The 25,000-nt window shown below is 57.8% G+C and overlaps 1 protein-coding gene across 2 annotated transcripts in view; it reads right to left on the bottom strand.

Annotated features, from left to right (window-relative positions):
- patl1 (PAT1 homolog 1, processing body mRNA decay factor) overlaps positions 1 to 19,552 on the bottom strand; it is a 66,248-nt gene extending 46,696 nt beyond the window's left edge. For both annotated transcript variants that reach the window (XM_063036755.1, XM_063036756.1), the window contains exons 1-8: positions 19,417 to 19,552; positions 16,165 to 16,258; positions 14,806 to 14,975; positions 6,071 to 6,151; positions 5,347 to 5,544; positions 5,140 to 5,247; positions 3,940 to 4,112; positions 227 to 322 (exon numbers count right to left, since the gene is read on the bottom strand). In XM_063036755.1, coding sequence (XP_062892825.1) covers positions 227 to 322; positions 3,940 to 4,112; positions 5,140 to 5,247; positions 5,347 to 5,544; positions 6,071 to 6,151; positions 14,806 to 14,975; positions 16,165 to 16,258; positions 19,417 to 19,449 — 953 coding nt within the window. In that variant the 5' untranslated portion in view covers positions 19,450 to 19,552. The remainder of the gene's footprint in view (positions 1 to 226; positions 323 to 3,939; positions 4,113 to 5,139; positions 5,248 to 5,346; positions 5,545 to 6,070; positions 6,152 to 14,805; positions 14,976 to 16,164; positions 16,259 to 19,416) is intronic.
- Positions 19,553 to 25,000: the final 5,448 nt, after the last annotated feature.

Genomic DNA, 25,000 nt, shown 5'->3' on the forward strand with positions numbered 1-25,000 from the left:
AACCCACCAACCCCCACTGTCCGATCTCCCCTCTCCCAGGGAACAACACCCTCTCCCCCCCCCCCGGCTATCTGACCCGGACCCTCGCTCTCCCTCCACACCCGCAGGGGATCGCCTCTCGTTTCCCCGGCACCCCTCCCACCCCCAGGGGACCGCCTCTCGTTTCCCCGGCACCCACCCCCCCCCCACGCCCCACCCGGGGCCCGCGGGTTTCGGCTCTGCTTACCCTCTGGCGCCCTGCGTCTGGAACCTCTGGGTCAGGAGGCGGCGGTGCTGAGGGTGGAGGTGGGTGGTGTCGGCTCGAGCGATCGGCTGTGTGGACCTGCGGCGCGGGGGGGGGGCAGGGGGAGACAGAAGTCCGAGCGTTAGCATTGGTTGGCTGCCTGGTGCCCGATGTCAAACACCCCGGGTGTGCAGTGAGCACATGCGGGCGGTTCCTTCTCTCTCTCTCCCCCTTTGTCTCAGGCAAGGGTGAACGTGACCACCGGGAAGGTATGCCCTGCCTGCGATCGTCACTAAGTCCCCTTGTCGAACACTCGGATGTGCCATGTCCGTACCGTGGCAGACGTGAATGCCTGGTTTTTAGAGTTTGCAAATAAACGATTGTGTTGGCCCGTGGTTAAGGCGTCGGTGTATTGATCTGAAGGTCGCTAGTTCGAGCCTCGGCCGAGGCAGCGTGTTGTGTCCCTGAGCAAGGCACTTAACCACACATTGCTCTGTGACGACACTGGTGCCAAGCTGTATGGGTCCTAGTGCCTTTCCCTTGGACAATGTCGGTGTCGTGGAGAGGGGAGACTTGCAGCGTGGGCAACTGCCGGTCTTCCATACAACCCTGCCCAGGCCTGCGCCCTGGAAACCTGCAAATCCGTGGTCTCACGGATGCCTGTTTTAAATAAATGATTATTCACAATCTCAGCTGCTGGACGTTCTTCCCCCAGCCAACCGTTACCCGGTTCCACGATGCCCCCACCCACCGGTCCCATTTCCCCACGCCGTTCCGAATACGGCACGGGGCAGCCAGAGCGGCGGATGCTTTGCGGTGACCAGCTGACAGATCGTAGTTAAATTCCTCCCCGCCCCGTGGGCAGTCTGCACGGTGCTCCACCCCACTCCGTGACGGCGCAGGTCCGAGCTTCCCACAGGTGCTCCGGACTCCGCCCGCTGTCCTTGACGCACGGGTTAGGGTAAGCGAGTTGCGGGCCAGGCCTCGTCGGCTGCCCCCACCCTCCCCTGCCGGGCGCAATCTTCGCCCATCAGGCCACTCGGCCCATCGAGCCTGCTCCGCCATTCCGTCACGGCCGATCCCGGGATCCCGCTCGATCCCCGTACGCCTGCCCTCTCTTTCGCCCGATCCTGAACTGTGCCAACATCCGCCTGAAATACACCCACGAGGACTTGGCGTCCGTGGCAGAGCATTCAACAGATTCACCGCTCTCTGACTAATAAAAAAAATTCCTCCTTACCTCCGTTCTAAAAGGTTGCCCCTCAATTTTGCCCTCTAGTTCTGGATACCCCCCCACCACAGGAAACATCCTCTCCACATCCACCCTATCTCGTCCTTTCAACATCCTGTCGGTTTCAATGAGATCCTCGTTCCCACTCCCGCATTCCTCTAAATTCCAGCGAGCCCAGGCCCGAAGCTGCCAAACCCTCCTCACATTAACCCCCTCATTTCCGGAAACATCCTCGTGAATCTCCTCTCTAATGACAACACATCCCTTCGGAGATGCGGGGCCCAAAACTGTTGACGACACTCCAGGTGCGGCCTGACTAGTGTCTTATACAGGCTCAGCATTATCTCCTTGTTTAATATTCTATTCCCCTTGATATAAATGGCAACATTGCACCTGCCTTCTTTACCACTGGCTCGACCTGAAAACAATCTTCAGGGGGACTTGCACGTGAGCTCCCAATTCCCTTTGTAACTCTGAGGTCTGAACCTCCTCCCCGTTCAGATAATAGTCCGCACTCTTGTTCCTTTTACCAAAGCGCACGATCAGACACTTCCCAACACTGTAGTCCATCTGCCATCTTTTTCGCCCGTTCTTCCAATCTGTCCAAGTTCTGCTGCGATCGCATTCCTTCCTCATCACTACCTACCCCTTCACCCACCTGCGTATCATCTGCAAACTTTGCCGCAAAGCCAGCAATTCCACTATCCAAATCACTGACGAACAATGTGAAAAGGCTGAGAGGGGATCTGATTGAAATATACAAGATTGTTAAGGGATTGGACACGCTGGAGGGAGGAAGCATGTTCCCGCTGATGGGGGAGCCCAGAACCAGAGGCCACAGTTTAAGAACAAGGGGTAGACCATTTAGAACGGAGTTGAGGGAAAACTTTTTCACCCAGAGGGTTGTGGTTCTGTGGAATGCTCTGCCCCAGAAGGCAGTGGAGGCCAATTCTCTGGATTCTTTCAAGAAAGAGTTAGATAGAGCTCTTAAAGATAGCGGAGTTGAGGGATATGGGGAGAAGGCAGGAACAGGGTACTGATTGTGGATGATCAGCCATGATCACAGTGAATGGCAGTGCTGGCTCGAAGGAAAAAGTTTGTCCTCAAAGCCGACCAGAAAAGGTCCCCTTTCATTCCCGCTCGCTGCCTCCCGCCTGTCAGCCATTCCGCTGTCTGTGCCAGATTTATAACTGGATACATCGTGACCCTGCACTGCAACGGATCTGACCACGACCAGAGGAAATGGCAAGGGAGTTACGCACCCAACTCAGAACGCCTCAGAAATTCGCCAACTCCCCCCCCCACCCCAACCCCGCGGACTCTATAAAGCAGCCCCACCCCCCACCACACTCAGGACAGTCTCTCTCTTCTCCACCCTCCCATCGGGCAGAAAAGATACGAAGGCCTGAAAGCGCGCACCCCCACGGGCTCAGGGACCGCTCTTGAAACAACTGGACGCTTTCTGAATCCAGTTCTCGGGGCCGAGGCGAACAGCATCTCTTTCCCCACAGCTGCTGAGCGACCGGCTGAGTATTTCAAAGACGCTTTGATTTTTAAAAAATTATCTGCGGAGAAGGGCGCAGACACACGCACGCTTGTCGGGGGGGTGGAGGTGAGGGGGGAAGGAAATGGAGTATTCCTGGCATCTCATGCACAAGATGCAGGAGGGCAGCATCTATGGAGAAGAGTGACCGGTCGATGTTTCGGGCCGAGACCCTTTAGCGGGACTGGGCGGGGGGGAGAGAGAAAAAAAAAGATGAGGAGTCAGAGTAAGAAGGTGGGGGGAGGGCAGGAGGAAGTACATGGTGGTAGGTGATGGGTGGAACTGGGACGGGGAGGAGGGGTGAAGTAAAGAGCTGGGAAGTTGATGGGTGAAAGAGAGACGGGGCTGGAGAAGGAGGGAGTCCGATAGGAGAGGACAGAAGGCCACGGGAGAAAGAAAAGGGGGAGGGAGCACCACAGGGCAGTTGATGTGTTGGCAAGCAGATAAGGTGAGGGAGGGAAAAGGGGAAGGAGAATAGAGAAGGGGGTGGGGGGGGGGCATTGCTGGAAGTTCAAGAAATCAAAGTTCATCCCAGCTGGTTGGAAGCTACCCAGACGGAAGAGTCGGGGCCATTTCCTCCAACCTGAGTGTGGGCCTCATCGCGGCAGTGGATGGACGTATCGGAATGGGAAGCGGAATTAAACCGGGTGGAGATCTTCTCCCAGTGTGCTGTTTGCTGAACGCCATCACCTTCGTGCTGGGCCAGCATTGGCGCTCCGTGATGCAGAAAGACCAAAATAAACTCATCTGCCACTTGTGCAGTCGGTCGCGGAGAGAACCTGCCAGATTGTCCGCCGTCACGGAGCGGCACTGGACAAATTCCCCTGTCCCGGTTCCCCCCCACCGGCCGCCCGATATCCATCTCCCCTGGCCCACAGCGGCCCCATCTACCCCCTCCACCCCCTCCTGCTGCCCCCCACCCACCCACACACTGGCACCCACCTGAGCTCCTGGAGTCGTCCGGCCGCCGCCCCGGTGAAGAAGGGCCGGAAGCCAGCGGGCGGCTGGATCAGAACTCCCCCGCGGCCCGGGAGCAGGCCGGCCTGCAGGGCCGACAGCGTCGCCCCCGGCAACGAGGGGCCTCGGCCCGGAAGGCTGGGAGACATCCTGCCGGCCTGTGTCACGGGGAGAGGGGGGAGGGGGGAGGGGTAGGGGGGAGAGGGGGGGAGGGGGGGAGGAGGGGAGAGGGAGGAGGGGAGAGGGAGGAGGGAGAGGGGGAAGAGATGGGGAGGGGGAGAGATTGTGAGGGGGGAGAGATTGTGGGGGGGGAGAGAAGGCAGGAGGGGGGAGAGAGATGGGTTTGTGAGTGGGTGCAGACGGGGGAGAGGGCAGAAGGAGAGAGCAGAGAGACCAAAGGTTATGGCTGATATCCGGCCCCAGAACTTTCAAGCGCTCCCCGTCTTCCTGGTGGCCGGCCGGTATCACAGGCCGGGTCTGAATGAGACAGACCGGGAGAATACGAGCCCCACGGTCAAGGTCAGCACCCTGCTGGCCTCCCACACGCAGACAGCCTCCCGCCCGATACAACACTCCCTCCTCCACCCCCCAGCCGCCTGTCCGCTGACTGCCGACCCCCACCCCTTCCCTCCCCTACCCGGCCGGCTCCCAGCAGGAGGGGGTCGCAGCTGCAGAGGGGGAGCCCCCTTGCGAATGGCGGGAACGGAGGGAGGGGAACTCCTCCAGAGTGTGGGTGGGTACGGGGGAAGGAAGGAGACGGCAGAGTCGGGAGGAGGAGAACCGAGGGGAGGGGGAGGGGAAGAGAAGAGGATTGAGCGAGGGAAGGAGAAGGGGGAAAGGGAAGAGAAAGGGGAGTGGGGATTGAGGGGAGGGAAGGGGAGATCGAGGGGAGGCGGAGGGGAGGGGAGATCGAGGGGAGGCGGAGGGAAGGGAAGAGCACGAGGCAGTGAAGGGAGAGGAGAGAATGACCAGACACGACAGTCAGTGGGGAAATCGAATTGAATCCTCTCTATTCTCCTCCTTCCCCCCACTTCCACTCCATCCCAAACTCTGAAGACGCCCCTCCCTCCCCACCAGAGCAACCTGTTAACTCCTTCAGACCCCCTCCCCACACCGACACCCCCACCCACCGCCCGGTTCCGTCGATACTCGCCCGGCCGCCGCCCCCAGCTCCGTGACACTCACCATGACGTTGAGGAGCTGCGTTGGAGACCGCCGGTCGACGAAGGGTGCGGAAAACCGCTGGTGGATTGGAGCTCGTACGTGGATGGGGGTCGGGCACAGGATGGAGGGCTGGTGGCGGGGAGACAGAGCGATTACTGCCACGCACACACACTGAACCCCTCCCACCCCCTCGCCGACACCGGGGAGAGGCGCGCCTCGGGTCCCTACCTGCTGCCCGAGGGGGAGGACGGCATGCTGCTTGGGCGGGGTGCCGATCGGTGCAGTCCGCACCGGCGGGGAGCCGATCACCGGGGACGAGGACCTCGGGGGGGGCGCCCGGTCCGACAGATCCCTCTCGGGGCCCGCGCCCACCGCTGGGCGCCTGGGCAGGACGGAGTCCTTCGACCCGGACAGTATTCGGCTGCCCTGGAGGGGTGGGGGGGAGGGAGGGAGAGGAAGAGAAAAATAACAGGCTCCAGTCTGGTGCTGGCCGATACACACCACGACCCCCGTCTCCTTCCCCCTTCCCTTTGCAGTCCCTGTCTGGCCGACCACCCGACCTCCCACCTCCCCGAATTCTTCCTCTCCTCTCCTCCCCTGCAGCCTTCGCCATCCATCTCCATGACCCCCCACCCCCGTTTCCGATGCTACCCCAGCCGGCACCCCCCACCGCTCCTTCCCCTCTCTCCTCCCCTCCTCCCCCGCCGCCATTATTCCCTCGGACATCTGGACTACTGTCCATCTCTGACACCTCCCAACCCCCACCACCCCGGCGACGAGACCTCCTTTGCCCCTATACCCCTGGCCCATGTCCCTCGGCTCCTCCCCTCCCCTCCTCTGACCCCCCCACCCCAAATCAGCCCCCGTTCCCCCCTCCCCTCCCTTGACGCAATATCTCAGGGGAACCCACCCCAGCCCCGTCCCACTCCCGCCACAGCCCCTCGGCACCCACCTCCAGGTGGGAGAAGAAGGAGCTTCCCATGCCCCGGAACATGGCGGGGCCTTCCCACATGCTGGGGTGGAGCTGAGGGACCTGCGGGGGGGGGGGAAGAGAGAGAGAGAGGCATGAGTGCGGGAGGAGAACGCTCACGAGCGACGGGCTCCCGGGGAGACCTGCCCGCCCCGGAGGGGAGGGCCTGCCACGCACGCAAAACATGACAGAGGAACTCAGCAGGCCGCGCGGCATCTGCTTGGTGGGTTGAATGAACGGCCGACATCCCGGGCCGAGACCCTTCATCCTCCCGCGTTTCTTTGTGCAAAAATACAGTCGGCCCTCCTTAGGACCCAGCGGAGCTCCTGACCTTATTTAACCTGTCTACAGTGCAGTGGACTTTAGGACCCAGCAGAGCTCCGGACCTTATTTAACCTGTCTCGAGTGTGGTGGACTTTAGGACCCGGCGGAGCTCCGGACCTTATTTAACCTGTCTCGAGTGTGGTGGACTTTAGGACCCGGTGGAGCTCCGGACCTTATTTAACCTGCCTCGAGTGTGGTAGACTTTAGGACCCGGCGGAGCTCCTGACCTTATTTAACCTGTCTACAGTGCAGTGGACTTTAGGAGCCAGCAGAGCTCCGGACCTTATTTAACCTGTCTCGAGTGTGGTGGACTTTAGGACCCGGCGGAGCTCCGGACCTTATTTAACCTGTCTCGAGTGTGGTGGACTTTAGGACCCGGCGGAGCTCCGGACCTTATTTAACCTGTCTCGAGTGAGGTGGACTTTAGGACCCGGCGGAGCTCCAGACCTTATTTGACCTGCCTCGAGTGCAGTGGACTTTAGGACCCGGCGGAGCTCCGGACCTTATTTGACCTGTCTCGAGTGCGGTGGACTTTAGAACCCGGCAGAGCTCCGGACCTTATTTGACCTGTCTCGAGTGCGGTGGACTTTAGGACCCGGCGGAGCTCCGGACCTTATTTGACCTGTCTCGAGTGCGGTGGACTTTAGAACCCGGCAGAGCTCCGGACCTTATTTGACCTGTCTCGAGTGCGGTGGACTTTAGGACCCGGCAGAGCTCCGGACCTTATTTGACCTGCCTCGAGTGCGGTGGACTTTAGGACCCAGAGGAGCACTGAATCAGCAGTGTTCCTGTTGATGAAAATGATTGCGATCACGATTGAAAATTAAGTGGAAACAATTAAGCGATCGGAAAGAGGCGAGGCGCCATCGGTCACTGGAAAAGCGTTCGGCTGCAGTCGGTCCACGATCGGAACAATTTGAAAGGATTAAGTGAGAAAGGCTCTGACCCAATGAAAGCTACAATTATTACCAAGCAACGCAGTGGTTTAATTATTGAAATGCATATGTTTCTTAAGTGTTTTACCTGCATGGAAAGTTAAAATATATACTACATACTAAGACAAACATTTGACTAACTGACGCTAAATAATACCGAATGTACCTGTTCCAACTTACTAAGCAAGAGAACTTCAGTTTTTTTTCAATCCTGATTCGCGGTAACCTACGCACATCCTCCTGCATACTTTAAATCTTCTCTAGGTTACTTATAATACCTAATATAATGTAAATGCTATGCAAATAGTCGTTATACTACATCATTCAGGGAATAATGACAAGAAGAAAAAAAGAAGTTTGTTCATGCTCAAACAACGAGTGCAGGAGAGACAACTTCCGGGTTTTCCCCAATCCGCGGTTGGTTGAATCCGTGCATGCGGAACCCGCTGATAAGGAGGGCCGACTGTACCGTGATTCATAGTTGATTGGTGTTCTTTTTCTCTGCCCCCAAGATTACCCACAAAAGTACGTCTCGCAGATTCCTCCCATCCGGTAGGCGCTACAGGAGCCTCCGCTCCCGCACCAGCAGGCACAGGAAGAGCTTCTTCCCTGAGGCTGTGACCCTGCTGAACCTCACATCACAGCGCGAAGCAGTATTGCATCCGTATTGTACTGTCTCAGTACTTTTATATTTGTGTGTTGTAGCACTTACTTTTTATTCGCAGTTATTTTGTAAATAACACTATCAGTTGCATTTCTGGTCAGATGCTAAGTTAGTCCTAACGAAGGGTCTCGGCCCGAAACGTCAATTGTACCTCTTCCTAGAGATGCTGCCTGGCCTGCTGTGTTCACCAGCAACTTTGATGTGTGTTGCTTGAATTTCCAGCATCTGCAGAATTGCTGTTGTTTAAGTGCATTTCATTGGCTTTGTATCTGTACTCGGCACAGTGACAATAAAGCTGAATCTAATCTGACCTAATCTAATTCTCAGTTAGACCAAAGAAACACGATGAAAAACTACAAAGACAGACAAGTGACAAAAGGGTGCAAGACAAACGGTGCAAACAAACAAAGGAATACAGTCGGCCCTCCATATCCGCAGATCCGGATCGGGAAAAAAAACAGCGGGAAGTTCTCTCTCCAGCACTCATCGTTCGAGCACAGATCCTGACATTAGTACTATTGAACCTCCTCCAAAGCGTCATTATTCCCGGAAACAACACAGTGCAACTATTTACCTAGCATTTCCACTGTGTTAGGTATTATAAGTACTGTAACCTACAGATGATTGAAGTCATTTGAGCATCGTTCGCCTTGCTCATTCGCTACCTGTGTTGTGAGCGAGAGGAAGGAGATTAAGGCTAGTAAGGGACGGCTGGCTGGCTACGCAAAGCACTACAGCCTCAAGAACTGAAAGATCACGGGAGAATCGGCATCGGCTGACGCCGAGGCAGTATCAGCTGACGCCGAGGCAGTATCAGCGTTCCCAGAAGAGCTGCAATGGTTGTGTCTGTACTGAACGTGTACAGACTTACTTTTTTCTTGTCGTTATTCCCTGAACAATACAGTATAACAACTATTTACGTTGTATTAGGTATCGTAAGTAATCCAGGTATGATTTACAGTCGGCCCTCCTCATCCGCGAGGGACTGGTTCCGGGACCCCTCGCGGATACCAAAAACCACGGATACTCAGGTCCCTTATTTACCCTGTCTCAATGCGGTGGATCTTAGGACCCGGCGGAACCCCAGACCTTACTTAACCTGTCTCAGTGCGGTGGACATCAGGACCCGGCGGCGGAACTCTGAATCCCTAGTGTTTCCGTTCACGAAAATAATCATGATCGTGATTTAAAATAAAGTAGAAATAATAAAGCGATCGGAAAGAGGTGAAACGCCACTGGTCGTTGGAAACGCGTTAGGCTACAGTCGGTCAACGATCGGAACAATTTAAAAGGACAAAGTGAGAAAGGCCCTGCCCTGATGAAAGACACAATTATTACTAATCAACGCAGTGGTTTAATTATTGGGTTTTGGGTTTTTGATCCTCCACATCAACCCAGCACGGATGGAGAGCGCACTCGGGAGCGATCTGTCACTGGATCAAACCTGGGAATTTCTGTTCCCGAGCCCGGCACTGAAACATACGTTTCTTAAGTGTTTTATCTGCATAGAAAGGTAAAATATATACTATATACTAAGGCAAACGTTTGACTAGCTCACACTAAATAATACTGGATGTACCTGTTCTGACTTACTTAGTAAGAGAACTTTCATTTTTTTTCCCGTCCCGATCCAGGATAACCCACGCACATCCTCCCGTATACCTTAAACCATCTCGAGATTACTTGTAATATCTAATACAATGTAAATACTATGTAAAATAGCTGTTATACTGCATTCTTTAGGGAATAATGACAAGAAAAAAAAGTCTGTACACGCTCGAACAACAAGTGCTGGAAGAGCACTTCCGGGTTTTCTCCATTCGCGGTTGGTTGAATTCGCGCATGCGGAACTCGCGGATAAGGAGGGCCGACTGCATACAGGAGGATGCACCTAGGTTATATGCAAACACTACGCCATTTTATACACAGGACTTGAGCATCCGCGGAATTTGGTATCCTATAGTGGAGGCAGATACACTTGTGAAGTTTAAGAGACTACTAGACAGGTATATAGAGGAATTTAAGGTGGGGGGTTATATGGGAGGCAGGGTTTAAGGGTGGACACAACATTGTGGGCCGAAGGGCCTGTACTGTGCTGTACTATTCTATGTTCAATGTAATAATACTGACAGCGTAACTTGTAGAGTTCTTGAAAGTGAGTCCGTATCTTGCGGAATCAGTTCAGAGTTGGGGGCGGGTGAAGTCATCCACAGCAGTTCAGGAGCCTGGTGGTGGAGGGGTGATAACTGTTCCTGAACCCGGTGGTGTGGGACCTGAAGCTCTTGTAACACCACCCCCCCACCCCCCACCCCCCCCCCGGTTCCCGACGGCAGCAGTGAAAGACGGCGGTGTGAACGTCGCAGGCTCCTCGATGACGACCGCTGCCGTTTTGCGGCAGAGCCTCCTGCAGGCGCGCTGAGCGGTTGGGAGGGAACAGCTGTCAGCCCCTGCACCTGGGCCGCTGAACGCTGCCCCCCCCCACCCCCCAGAAAACTTCTCAACGCGGGCCGAAAAAAAACATTTTTTTAAAGATTGAAAAAATTTTGGTGACAAAAAAAAAGAGGAAAAAAAAGACCTTACTAAGCAAGAAAAAGTGAGAAAAAAAATCTCCATTAGGTATTCAACCCTGGAGCCACGCGTCATACCAAAAGCTTCGAAAGATAAACATCTAAAGATAAATTATGCAGTTTTTGTTAGTTTTTAAGTCGGTTTGTCATGTGTTTTCCTGATATCATTCTGGAAAAGCATTGTATCATTTCTTAATGCATGCATCACTACATGACAATGTAAGGGGACTGCGTTTCCCTAGAGGAAATGTATCAATGAACTCAAATGATAGTAACGAGCAAATGAGCCCCATCTTTTCTCAAAATCAAATAAAGATTCAAAGGCTCGACTTCTAATTTTCTCCAAACTGAGACATAGCATCACTTGAGAGAACCATTGTGACAAAGTGGGAGCCGATGTATCCTTCCACTTCAAACAAAATGGCCCTCCTAGCTATCGATGTAACGGTTTTGCACGGTTCGCCTCGCGGGCTCCAGGACTGCCTGCACCCCGCAGTTAAGCAAACCGCTGAGCGGACCTCTCGAATTGAGAGATTCAGACTTGACCCTGTCGTGACCCTCTGCAGCTCTGTTTTCCCTACGATATTCTACATCGTGTTGTGCGTTTTTTTTCAAAAATCCTACTTTGAAGCTGCCTTCATTTATTTGTGACTTGCAATGATTTCTTTTTTAAAAACACCGTTCCGCCGTCGCAAAGCAATAGATTTCACGACGTGCACGGTACCATGTGAAAGTCTTGCGTGCGTACTGGGAAGGCTGGCAGAACGTTGGGCTGTGTAACGCGCTCAGTGGAGTTCACGTCGGGAGACCCTAAGCCCTGCTTGTGAGGGTCTGAGAGGCCCTGCGTCTCTACCCGGGGCGCAGGGGGTCGAGGGGAAATCTTACAGGCCTCACAACCTGTGATAAAACCGAGCATACAACTGGGTGCACAGCTTTGGTGTCCGTATCTCGTGAGGGACGTGACGGCACTGGAGAGAGCTCGGAGAAGGGCGACTGGACTCACTCCAGGCCTCGCAGGGTATAAGCTGTGAAGAGCGATCCAAAGAATTAAACCTTTTCAGGCCGAGCAGACGCAGAATGAGGGGGTGTTCGGAATCATTAAGGGTGTAAGTAAGGTGGATGCCAGCTACTATTTTCTAAAATTAATCCATCATCGAGGACATGGGGCCAGAGGTGGAGACTGGTTAGGGGGAGATTTCATAGAAACACAAAGAAATCGACAGCACATCACAGGCCCTTCGGCCCACAATGTTGTGCCGACCACGTAACCTGCTCTGGAGACTGCCCAGAATTTCCCTACCACCTATTTTGCTAAGCTAAATGTACCTTAAAAACCCTGACGTATCCGCATCCAACCACTATCGCTGGCAGCCCATTCCACACACCCACCACTCTATGTGTGAAAACTGACAACCCCTCTGTTCCCTCTTCCAAGCACCTTAAAGCTATGCCCCCTCGTGTTAGCCATTCCAGCCCTGGGAAAAAGCTTCTGACTATCCACACGATCAATGCCTCTCATCATCTTGTACACCTCTATCAGGTCACCTCTCATCCTCTGTCGCTCCAAGGAGAAAAGGCCAAGTTTACTCAACCTATTCTCATAAGGCATGCCCCCCAATCCAGGCAACATCCTTGTAAATCTCCTCTGCACCCTTTATATGGTTTCCACGTCCTTCCTGTAGTGAGGCGACCAGAACTGAGCACAGTACTCCGAGTGGGGTCTGACCAGGGCCTCGTAGAGCTGTAACATCAGGAAGCGTTTCTTGAGATGGAGATGTGGAACAGGCTGCCCGGTTGTGCAGTTCAGAGTTGCACCTGAGGGCTGTTCAAATCCCAACTCAACAGTTTTTTTGACACAGAATAGGAAGAGGAACTTGGCAAGCTTCGAACGGCCCGTTCTGGTCAGAAAATTCCGGACGTTCTCTTGTTCTAATATCTACAGCCAGCGAGCCTGAGACTGCTGCACAGTGCGAGACTAATTTTACGCATCGCGCTGTACTGCTGGCACAAGGAAAAAAAACAAATTTCACGACTTACGCGAGCGATGAGAAACCTGATTCTGATATGGGTCTCTGTTGCAGACGGCAAGTGGGCAGGGGGAGGGAGGGGGGAATTCGCGGTTGGGGAATGGGGGAGGGAGCGGGAAGCACCAGAGAGACGTTCTGCAATGATCAATAAACCGATTGCTTGGAATGAAATACCTTGCCCGGACTCCCAGGGCTGGGTGTGTTTGCACCCGCGACACCCCCTCACTCCTACCCAGCCCCCCCGCCGTCCCACACTCCCTCCCCAGCGGCGCTCCTCGATTGCCAATTCCCAACCTCCTCCGCCCCCGCCAGACCGACAGACCCGCCCTGCGCTCCGCGTTGACTCTCGCCTCGGGCTGTCCCACGGGAGGGTGCCAGCGGCAGAAAACCTGGATCCCGGACTGGTTGAATCGCCGCCTGCTGAGGCCCGTTCGAACGCAGGGGAACGTGGGGAGCGGCGGAATGGGGGAGAGAGATCCAGCACGGCCCGCCACGGGCACACCCCTCACCCCACCCTCGGCCACACCTACAGTCGGAGCCGCCCTGGTGAAAGGCAGCAGACGTCAGCGACGGTCCGCCACAATCTTCTCAGAGATACTGAATCCTGAGGACCCCCCATCCCCTCACTACCAGACTCAGGACGAGCCACTTCCCGTCGACCACCAGGTCCCTGAACAAATCCCCCCCCACCACCCCCTTGGAACAGCAAGGGAGAGATCAACTTGCGCTGGAAGGGTCTCGCGTCGCCTGACAGCACTGCACGCGGAGGGCCGCAGGGGCAGGCAGCTGCTGGGGGGAGAGAGCGAACGGCCGGCATTTCGGACGCGAGACCGCCCGGCGGGACCGTGACGGAGGAGCTCGGCAGGACCGGGGCAGTGTCTTCGCTTAAAGAATGCAGAGTCGGCGTTGGGGCCCGGGACCCTTCAGCAGTCCCTGACGGAGGGTGCTGGCCCGAAACGTACACTGTTTACTCTTCACTACAGCTGCTGCGTGGCCCGCTGAGTTACTGGGCAGGGGAGAGGGGGAAGAGAGGGGTAGAGGGGGGTGGGGGGTAGAGGAGGGGGTAGGGGGGTAAGAGGTGGGGGAAAGAGGGGGTGAAGGGGGGGAAGAGGGGGGAGGGGGAGGGGGAGGGGGAGAGGGAGGGGGAGAGGGAGGGGGAGAGGGAGAGGGGGTAGAGGAGGGGGTAGGGGGGTAAGAGGTGGGGGAAAGAGGGGGTGAAGGGGGGGAAGAGGGGGGAAGAGGGGGGAGGGGGAGGGGGAGGGGGAGAGGGAGGGGGAGAGGGAGGGGGAGAGGGGGAAAGAGGGAGGGAAGAGGGGGAAGAGGGAGGGAAGAGGGGGGAAGGGGGGGGGAAGAGGGGGGGAAGAGGGGGGGAAGAGGGGGGAAGAGGGGGGAAGAGGGGGGAAGAGGGGGGAAGAGGGGGGGAAGAGGGGAAGAGGGGGGAGGGGGGGAGGGGGGGAAGAGGGGGGAGGGGGGGAGGGAGGGGGAGAGGGAGGGGGAGAGAGGGGGAGGGAGGGAGAAGGGGGAGGGAGAAGGGGGGAGGGGGGGGAAGGGGTGAGAGGGTGAGAGGGTGAGAGGGTGAGAGGGTGAGAGGGGAGGGGGAGGGGGAGGGGGAGGGGGAGGGGGAGGGGGAGGGGGAGGGGGGAGGGGGAGAGTGGGGAGGGGAGAGGAGGAGAGGGGGAGAGGGGGAGGAGGGGGAGAGGGGAGAGGGGGAGGAGGGGGAGAGGGGGAGGAGGGGGAGAGGGGGAGGAGGGAGAGAGGGGGAGGAGGGGGAGAGGGGGAGGAGGGGGAGAGGGGGAGGAGGGGGAGAGGGGGAGGAGGGGGAGAGGGGGAGGAGGGGGAGAGGGGGAGGAGGGGGAGAGGGGGAGGAGGGAGAGACTCTCTCTCTGTCTCTCCTCTCCACCCCCCCACTCCCAATTTCCAGGTCTTGCAGATTTTCCCCTGCTGGTCGCCAGGACGAACTGCATTTCCTCATCAAAGCTCCAAGCACGGACGCGTCCTGCCCCTTGCCTCCCCCCTGCCCCCCTCCCCACACTGAGACCCACTTCCCTGCGGGCATATCGGTAAACCTACGGAACGGCGATCGCGTCGGACCGGAGCGCCGGGGGCAGCAAACCGCGCCAGCACGAAGCAGAGAGGGAGAAGGGCGGGTCCCGAGAGTTGGGGGGAGGGAGACAGGGGAGGGGGCTGCTTGCTTGCTCACCCGCTGTGCGGTGTTGGAGGGCACGGCCCCCATGACGGCAGGGTCCTCCAGCTCGCTGTCCACCACCAGCCGGCTGATGCTCTCCGCCAGGTCGCTGGCCCCCAGCAGGTCGTCCCCGGGGTCACGGCCCCCTTCCTCGCCCAGGCCATCCGCCTGCTCCTCCCAGTCCTCTGCCCGGCGAGAGGGGGAGGGGGGGGGTCGGTCAGTCAGTCAGTCACCCTCGGCCCAGGACCACCCCGTGAACACCTCACTCCCCCACCCCTGGGGCACGGGTTTCCGAGCGATGCGCGGGAGGCAGGAGGGGGGCCTGGGACGGAGAGAGGAGGAGCCAAGCCCGGCCAGGGAGGGCGGGGGGTGGGGAGGAGAGAGACTCGGGCGCCCGGCGCCCTGCCGTGCCTGAGCTCTGCGAGACTGCGCCGGGGGGAGACGCGGGCAGCTCTCAGGCCCGCCGGGCGACAAGGATGGACGGCTCTCGCCCCGGGAGAGATGGCCCACGGGGTCGGGCCACCGGCTGGAAGGCCGGGACCAACGGCTTTGCCCCGGAGCGAAGGAGACAGGGGAGGGTGAACAGATTTGGGGAGCAGAAACTGGAGGCGGGGTGGGGGGAGTTTGGATCAGGCCCCAAACGCAGGGAAGGGCAGCGGCTATGTCAAAGTGGCCTCTCTACTCCCCCTAAAAAAAAATCCTGCTCCTCCCTCTCCCTCCCAGACCCTCCAATCCCCCCTCCCCCGCACTCCACCAACCCTAACCACACCGGCCACCCTCCTCCTCCTCCGGCTCTCAGCTTAACGCCTCGATCTCAGCCCGTGGCTGCCACCTCATCCTCCCCTCAATCTCCCTCTCTACCGGGACTCCCCACACCCGGCCCTCCCCCACCCACTGCCCAAAATCCTCCTCCATCACCGTCCTCCACCCTCCCTCCCCCACTTCCCTCTCCTCCTCCCTGACACTCCCTCCTCCTCATCGAGTCTTCTCCTCCACTTCTGTCTCCCTCCTCCCCTCCCATCCGACCATCTCCTGACACACTCTCTCCCTCCTACTTCGACCGCACCCCCTCCTCCCCAACTCCTCTACCCTTTCCTACTCCCCCTCCTCTGATGACAAACCCCTCCGACACTCTTCCTCCTCCCCCTCCAAAACCTCCTCTTCTCCCACCTCCACACCCAGTCCTTCCCCTCCTTAGATACTCCCTCTTCCCCCCCCACCCACCAATGGCACCCCCCTTACCTTTTCTGCTCCGATGACACCCCTCCCACCTCCCTCAATGGCACACCCTCCCCTCTCCGCCCTCACCCTTCCTGCCTGCCCCCCCACTCCCTCCCCCAGGGGCCCCGACCGGCAGGGAGGTCGGCCACTCACCCACCGCCCCGGATCCGAACGTGTCCTCGTTGAACTGGTCGATGTCATGGTCCTCTTCCTGCAGGGCCTCGTCGTCCTCCTCCTCCTCGAGGCACTGAGGGGACGGAGGGATACGCGGAGTCAACGCTCAGTCCCTGTCACCCACATCCGTGTCGGTCTCCCCCACCTTTATTTCTTTCTTTTCGCCCCAAAGCCAACGCCCCTCCCTCCCTCCTCCTCTCAGTCCGACCCTCCCCGCCTATCCTCAAACCCTCCCTCCTCCTCCTTCGCGGTCGGTACATCCTCAACCCCTCCCTCTCCTCCTCAGTCCTTCCCTCCCCGCCTCTCCTCAACCCCCTCCCTCTCAGTCCATCCCTCGCAACGCCCTCCCTCCTCCTCTCAGTCCATTCCTCCCTGCCTCTCAACCCCCTCCCTCCTCCTCCCAGTCCTTCCCTCCCCGCCTCTCCTCAACACCCTCCCTCTCAGTCCATCCCTCTCGACCCCCTCTCTCACCCCTCAGTCCGTCCTCCCCGCCTCTCCTTAAACCCCCTCTCTCCCCCCTCAGTCGGTCCTCCTCGCCTCTCCTCAACCCCCTCCCTCCCCCCTCAGTCCGTCCCTCACCGTCTCTCCTCAACCCCTCCCTCTCAGTCCATCCCTCCCCGTCTCTCCTCAACCCCCTCCCTCCTCCTCTCAGTCTGTCCCTCCCCGCCTCTCCTCGACCCCCTCCCTCCTCCTCTCAGTCCATCCCTCCCTGCCTCTCCTCAACCCCCTCCCTCTCAGTCCATCCCTCTCGACCCCCTCTCACCCCTCAGTCCGTCCTCCCCGCCTCTCCTCAACCCCCTCCTCCTCAGTCCGTCCCTCCCCGCCTCTCCTCAACCCCCTCCCTCCCCCCTCAGTCGGTCCCTCCCCGCCTCTGCTCAACCCCCTCCCTCCTCCTCTCAGTCCATCCCTCCCTGCCTCTCAACCCCCTCCCTCCTCCTCCCAGTCCTTTTTACCCTCACCCCATGGTGATCTCTCTTCCACCCCTCCAATCCCTCCCTCTCGCACAACCCTCACACACCAGCCCCCGCCCCAGCCCTGCCACAATCCCCTCCCTCCCCAGAAGGCACAGGAGTTGATTCTGGCTATTCGGCCCATCGTGCCTGCTCTGCCATTCTGCTATCCCTCTCAACCTCCTACCCTCTCCCCGTCACCCTGCCTGACCAGGGGCCGATCGAAGCTCCCCTTTTAGGTACACCTGGCCACCTGTCCTCCCCCACTGGCGGTCGTCACCTTCCACCATAACCCAAACCCCCAGATCTCCTCCGAACCCACTCCCGTCCCTCCCCTCCCAAACCCCAGAACCTTTCCCACCCTCGCCATTTCGCCCCCTCTCCCCACGTCCTGGACCTGCTCCCTGTCCAGGCAACTTGATGACACCCTACCATCCCCCGGCCTGCCCCCAGCTACGTCACTCGGCCCCATCCATGGAGCCTTCCCCAGCCAACTTCCCCCACACTTCTCCACTGGCGAGCCCCTGACTACACCCCCAGCCTCTCTTACCTTCCCTCACCCACCCCGGCTCCGGTCTCCCCTCTCCCTCAACCGGGTAACACGCGCAGATAGCCGTCTCTCCACCACTTCCCGGCTCCCCACACCTCTCTCCCCGCCCCGGACCCCCGGCGCCTCTCTCCCCGCCCCAGACCCCCGGCGCCTCTCTCACCGCCCCGGACCCCCGGCGCCTCTCTCACCGCCCCGGACCCCCGGCGCCTCTCCCCCGCCCCAGACCCCCGCGCCTCTCACTCGCCTCCCCTCCCGGACCTCTGCGCCTCTTCCCCGCACCCGGACCCCCGGCGCCTCTCCCCCGCCCCGGACCCGGACCCCCGGCGCCTCTCCCCCCGCCCCGGACCCCCGGCGCCTCTCCCCCCGCCCCGCACCCGGACCCCCGGCGCCTCTCCCCCGCCCCGGACCCGGACCCCCGGCGCCTCTCCCCCGCCCCGGACCCGGACCCCCGGCGCCTCTCTCCCCGCCCCGGACCCCCGGCGCCTCTCTCCCCGCCCCGGACCCCCGGCGCCTCTCCCCCGCCCCAGACCCCCGCGCCTCTCACTCGCCTCCCCTCCCGGACCTCTGCGCCTCTTCCCCGCACCCGGACCCCCGGCGCCTCTCCCCCGCCCCGGACCCGGACCCCCGGCGCCTCTCCCCCCGCCCCGGACCCCCGGCGCCTCTCCCCCCGCCCCGCACCCGGACACCCGGCGCCTCTCCCCCGCCCCGGACCCGGACCCCCGGCGCCTCTCCCCCGCCCCGGACCCGGACCCCCGGCGCCTCTCTCCCCGCCCCGGACCCCCGGCGCCTCTCTCCCCGCCCCGGACCCCCGGCGCCTCTCTCCCCGCCCCGGACCCCCGGCGCCTCTCCCCCGTCCCGGACCCGGACCCCCGCGCCTCTCACTCGCCCCGGACCCGGACCCGGACCCCCGGCGCCTCTCTCCCCGCCCCGGACCCCCGGCGCCTCTCCCCCCGCCCCGCACCCGGACCCCCGGCGCCTCTCCCCCGCCCCGGACCCGGACCCCCGCGCCTCTCACTCGCCTCCCCTCCCGGACCTCTGCGCCTCTTCCCCGCCCCGCACCCGGACCCCCACGCCTCTCCCCCCGCCCCGGACCCCCGGCGCCTCTCCCCCCGCCCCGCACCCGGACCCCCGGCGCCTCTCCCCCGCGTCGGACCCGGACCCCCGGCGCCTCTCCCCCGCCACGGACCCGGACCCCCAGCGCCTCTCCCCCCGCCCCGGACCCGGACCCCTGGCGCCTCTCCCCCCGCCCCAGAACCCCGGCGCCTCTCCCCCTTCCCGGACCCGGACCCCCGGCGCCTCTCTCCCCGCCCCGGACCCCCGGCGCCTCTCCCCCGCCCCGGACCCGGACCCCCGCGCCTCTCACTCGCCTCCCCTCCCGGACCCCCGCGCCTCTCCCCCGCCCCGGACCCGGACCCCCGGCGCCTCTCTCCCCGCCCCGGACCCCCGGCGCCTCTCCCCCCGCCCCGCACCCGGACCCCCGGCGCCTCTCCCCCGCCCCGCACCCGGACCCCCGGCGCCTCTCCCCCGCCCCGGACCCGGACCCCCGCGCCTCTCACTCGCCTCCCCTCCCGGACCCCCGGCGCCTCTCCCCCGCCCCGGACCCGGACCCCCGCGCCTCTCACTCGCCTCCCCTCCCGGACCCCCCGCGCCTCTCTCCCCGCCCCGGACCCGGACCCGGACCCCCGCGCCTCTCCCCCGCCCCGGACCCGGACCCCCGCGCCTCTCACTCGCCTCCCCTCCCGGACCCCGCTCCGCCCGGGACATAGCTCCTCCGCCGCCTATCTTCGCCCTTTCCTTGGGGCCGCCACTAACTCATCGGCGCCATAGCTCGGGGCCTCCGCCGTCATCGCTCTGGGCATGCGCACCAGCCGGCACTCCCCGCACTGCGCCGGCGCCTTCCGCCCACTTTTGCTTCCGTCTCGGAATCTGCGGCTGCGCGTCGCCGTCGCCGCTGCCGGCTCTCCCCACCCGCCCTGCGCGCAGTCGACACGGCGGGTCGTGTTTCCCCGCGTTGCCGGCGCCACCGGGGGTACGCGTGCGCAGTAGTACGGAGGGCGGGGCCGGCGGAAAGAGTGGCCGTCCCGGCGCACGCGCGGTTCTGCGCGGGGAAACACCCCAACTCCCTTGTGGGCGGGGCATCCCTTACGTCAGAGCTCCGCGGGAGGATCCCTCGGCCCGTCGAGTTTCGCCGTCAACCCGGAAGCAGACCGTTCAGCCTTTACTCTCCCTGCTAGCCCGGTACCATCGAGCTCTCCTGCTTTCAACCATTCCCTTTCACCCTTCCTGCCCCCTTATGGCGCTCGCCCGTAGAATTAGAGTGAAGTTAAGCACGCTGGTTCCGGATTCTGATGGTTGAGGGGGGTAATAGCTGTCCCGGAACCTGGTGGCGTGGGACCTGTTGGCTCCTAATGGCAGCTTCGTGAAGAGAGCGTGAGAGGCACAGAGGTACCCTGGGTTTCAAGCCCACCGCGGTGAGATAATGTTACAGCTATATCACACCTTGGTCAGACCCCACTTGGAGTACTGTGCTCAGTTCTGGTCACCTCACCACAGGAAGAGTGCAGGGAAAGTTGCCTAGATTGGGGAGCATGCTTTAAAAGAATAGGTTGAGTGAACTAGGCCTTTTTCTCCTTGGAGTAACGGAGGATGAGAGGTGACCTGATAGATGATGAGGGGCATTGATCGTGTGGTTAGTCAGAGGCTTTCTCTCCAGGGCTGAAATAGCTAACACGAGAGGGCAGTGTTTTAAGGTGCTTGGATGTAGGTTTCAGAGGAGATGTCTTTCACACAGAGAGTGGTGAGTGCATGGAATGGGCTGCCGGCGACTGTGGTGGAGGTGGAAACGATAGGGTCTTTTAAGAGACTCCTGGATAGGTACATGGAGCTTAGAAAAATGGAGCTATGCGGTATAGGCAGTCTCTACAGTAGGTTACATGATCGGCACAACATTGTGGGCCAAAGGGCCTGCAATGTGCTGTAGATTTCTACGTTCTCTCTACAGGTGGGTGCACAGGTGGGTGCACAGATGAACACGCTTGCCCTAGTCAGTCGAGGAACTGGGGCCCGGGGGTTGAGCACGTTACGTTGCAACTTGGCTTAAAAAATATATAAAAGGCCTGTTCGGGCTGCAGCTGGAGTATTCAGCTCAGGTGTGGGGGCTTCGGAGAGGCCTCACAAGAGGCTGACCAGGACGCTGCCCTGGATTTGAGGGCAGGTGCTGGCAGGAGAGGCTGGACAAATTCTGGCTGTGTTCTCTGGAGCTTTCAGGGACCATGCCGAGAACTGATAGAGGTTTATAAGGTTACAAAGATAACAATAGTTTAGAGAGCTGCGTCCAAAATCCTGATAGTAGAATCGGAATCAGAATCAGAATCAGGTTTATTATCAGCTGCATGTATCATGAAATTTGTTAACTTAACAGTTCAATGCAATACATAATCTAACAGAGAGAGAAAATAATAATAATAATAAAAAATAAATAAATTACATTATGTATATAGATGTATATTGAATAGATTAAAATCATGCAAAATATAAATAGTTTATTTATTTTTAAATTTTTTTTTTTGCTCAGCATAACAAAACCTTCAATTTCCAGATACACTTACATTTACATTTCTTCCCCTCACAGATACCAGGTATCAGAACACTTCCATCAAAATATAGACATCACCACAACATCCTATACAAAAGCCCTTATTAGTACAGCAGACAGGTTTACATCTATATACTGTAGAAAAGGCTGCCATGTTTTATGTAAACTATTTGTTTTTGAATGTACCATACATGTCAGAAAGTCCAAAGGAATGTATTCCATGATTAATTTCAGTCTTGGTCTGACCTGTGTTTTGTGATACCACACCAGAAGAAATATTGTATCGTTTCTTAATGCATGCATTACTAAATAACAATAAAAGAGGACTGCGTGTCTTCATAATCTAATTTACGCCAACCAAAAAGTCCAGGGGCCTTAATGGATATCCAACAAAGTAAAATGTTCTTCCTCGCACAAAAAGTCTGGATGTTAAAGAGTTTTTTCTTCTGTGCATTAATAACACAACTGCTAAGAGGAAAGACACTGGGTCCAGTTCAAGCTCCATCTTCAGCAAAGTGGGTGTTTCGTTCTAAGGGTGAATCCTCCATCAGTACTTTTTACAGCATCCTGAGGGAATGTTCTTGCGGACAGGCTGAGCAGCTGGGAAGGGTCTGGGAGGAAGAGCTGGGAGCAGAAATTACAGCTGAAACGTGGGAGGACATCTGTGATAATGCAAAGAAGATTTCAGTTTGTAATAGAACTAAAGCATTGCAACTCAAAATTCTGCAGAGGGTCCATCTGACTCCAGATCGTCTGTCGAAATTTCAGATGGGGGATTCTCCAATGTGTTCTAAATGTGAAGTAAATACTGGAACTTTCACCCACTGTTTTTGGACTTGTCCCAAACTTCAGGCACACTGGAATGATATTTCCGGTGAAATGGAAAAGAGTCTGAGAACAATGTTTATTTTTAAAAGTGAGGTAGTGTTCATGGGTTCAATGTCCATTTAGGAATCGGATGGAGGGGAAGAAGCTTTTCAAAAGTTTCAGTAGGGTACATTTAATGTCAGAGAAATGTATACGATATACATCCTGAAATTCTTTTTCTTGGTAAACATCCATGAAAACAGAGGAGTGGCCCCAAAGAATGAATGACAGTTAAATGTTAGAAGCCCAAAGCCCCCCCAGCTCCCCCCTCCCACGCATAAGCAGCAGCAAAGCAACGATCCCCACCCACAAAAAAAACCATCGCCCCTCCCCACCGAGCACTCGAGCGTGCAGCAAAGCATCAACAACACACAGACTTGCAGTACCCCAAAAAGACTACTCGTTCACCCAGTATTCGACATACCACAGGCTCTCTCTCTCCCTCTCCCTAATGAGGGAAAAAGAGTTGTCCCCATTTTCACAGCGAGAGGGGAGACATAACAAACAACTCGCTGATTTATGGTGTTAAAAATCTGTTGCTTTTTTTTCAGATGTTTCTAAATTGCTGAGTGTGTGCCTTCAGTGTTCTGTATCTCAAGATTAAACTGATTGAATTGAATAGAATTGAATTGACTTTATTTCTTACATCCTTCCCATACATGACGAGTAAAAATCTTTACGTTACGTCTCCGTCTAAATGTGCAATCAGAGCAATTTATAACAAATAGAACAGTCAATGTAACATAGAAATACACTCAAATCAGCGTGAATTAATCAGTCTGATGGCCTGGTGGAAGAAGCTGTCCCGGAGCCTGTTGGTCCTGGCTTTTATGCTGTGGAACTGTTTCCCAGATGGTAGCCGCTGGAACAGTTTGTGGTTGGGGTGACTCGGGTCCCCAATGATCCTTCAGGCCCTTATTACACATCTGTCATTGTAAATATCCTGAATAGTGGGAAGTTCACATCTACAGATGCGCTGGGCTGTCCACACCACTCTCTGCAGAGTCCTGCGATTGAGGGAAGTACAGTTCCCATACCAGGCAGTGATACAGCCAGTCAGGATGCTCTCAATTGTGCCCCTGTAGAAAGTTCTTAGGATTTGGGGGCCCAGACCAAACTTCCTCAACTGTCTGAGGTGAAAGAGCCACTGTTCTGCCTTTTTCACCTCACAGCTGGTATGTACAGACCACGTGAGATCCTCGGTGATGTTTATGTCGAGGAATTTAAAGTTCTTCACCCTCTGAACTCCAGATCCATTGATGTCAATAGGGGCTAGCCTGTCTCCGTTTCTCCTGTCGTCCACAACCAGCTCCTTTGTTTTTGGTGACATTGAGGGGAGAGGTCATTTTCTTGACACCACTGTGTCAGGGTGATGACCTCTTCCCTGTAGGCTGCCTCGTTATTGAGAGTCCAGAGAGGAGAGGGGAATGGGCAGTGAGGAAAGGGCCAAGGGGCGATGGGAGGCAACGGGGTCGGTCCAAGTAAATTTATCATCGTGTCTCCCGTGGGGTTCAGTTCCCTGCGGGCACCGACGATGAGAAAGTCAAGGATATGCGGAAGAAGTTGTACACAAATTAGAGTCACGAGCACGAGGCAATCTGCAGACGCCAGAAATCCAAGCGACACACACAGAGACACACACAGAGACACACACAGACACACACACACAGACACAGAGACACACACACACACACACACACACAGACACACACAGAGACACACACTCACACACACACAGACACACACACACAGACACACACAGAGACACACACAGACACACACACACACACACACACACACAGACACACACACACACACACACACACAGACACACACAGAGACACACACACACAGACACACACACAGAGACACACACACACACACACACACAGACACACACACACAGACACACACACACACACACAGACACACACACACAGACACACACACACACACACACAGAGACACACACACACACTCACACACACACACTCACACACTCACACACACACACACACACACACACACACACAGAGACACACACACACACACACTCACACACACACACACACACACACACACACACACACACACACACACACACACACACAGACACACACACACACACACACACACACACACACACAGTACAGTGCAGAATGGTGGACTGAAGGGCCTCTCCCCGTGCTGCGCTGTCCTGCCCGATCAGAGCGAAACAGGCCTTTCAGCCCGTCGCTTCTCCTACTAGCCCCCCAAGCTCCCACTGACACCCGGCCAGAGAGTTTCTCCAGCCCCCATGCTCACCTCTGCCCGGCTGGTTGTTCACATCCCGCGGGGGTGAGGTGGGGAGTGGAGGGGGGAAGAGCAGGCCGCTCGGCCCATCCTGTCTCTGCCCAGCCGGCCATCAACACCCAGACTATAGCAGGGAAACCAGCCACTTGGCCTGTCCTGTCCCTGTTGGCCAAAGTTAGAGAGGAAGGTTACCATAGATTATGGAGGAGGGTGGATCTTGATCAGTCAGGGAATGAACTGTGAAGTGACAAATGGATTTTGGTAAGGCTGTGGTGATGCCTTGTGCCTCTGTCAGTTTAAAAAAAAAATTCCCCAAGTTCCCTCTAACAGAGTTGCTCTATCATAAGATCCTCTCTTTTTCTTTTCTGTTGCCTTCCTTCGTCAGCCAAGGTCATGTCATCCTCCCTTTAGAATATTTTTGGGACATATCCGCCCTGTGCCTTCCGGATCGCCCATCCCCTCTCCTCTTTGTACCCTCGCCCTCTCTCTGTTACCGTCGATAAGGAGGCGCAGATGCCTGAGGGCACACACTCGGCTCCTGCCGTTGCCACTCTGCCATCG

Source organism: Mobula hypostoma, chromosome 31 (genome assembly GCF_963921235.1).
Source record: "Mobula hypostoma chromosome 31, sMobHyp1.1, whole genome shotgun sequence".
NCBI lineage: Eukaryota > Metazoa > Chordata > Chondrichthyes > Myliobatiformes > Myliobatidae > Mobula > Mobula hypostoma.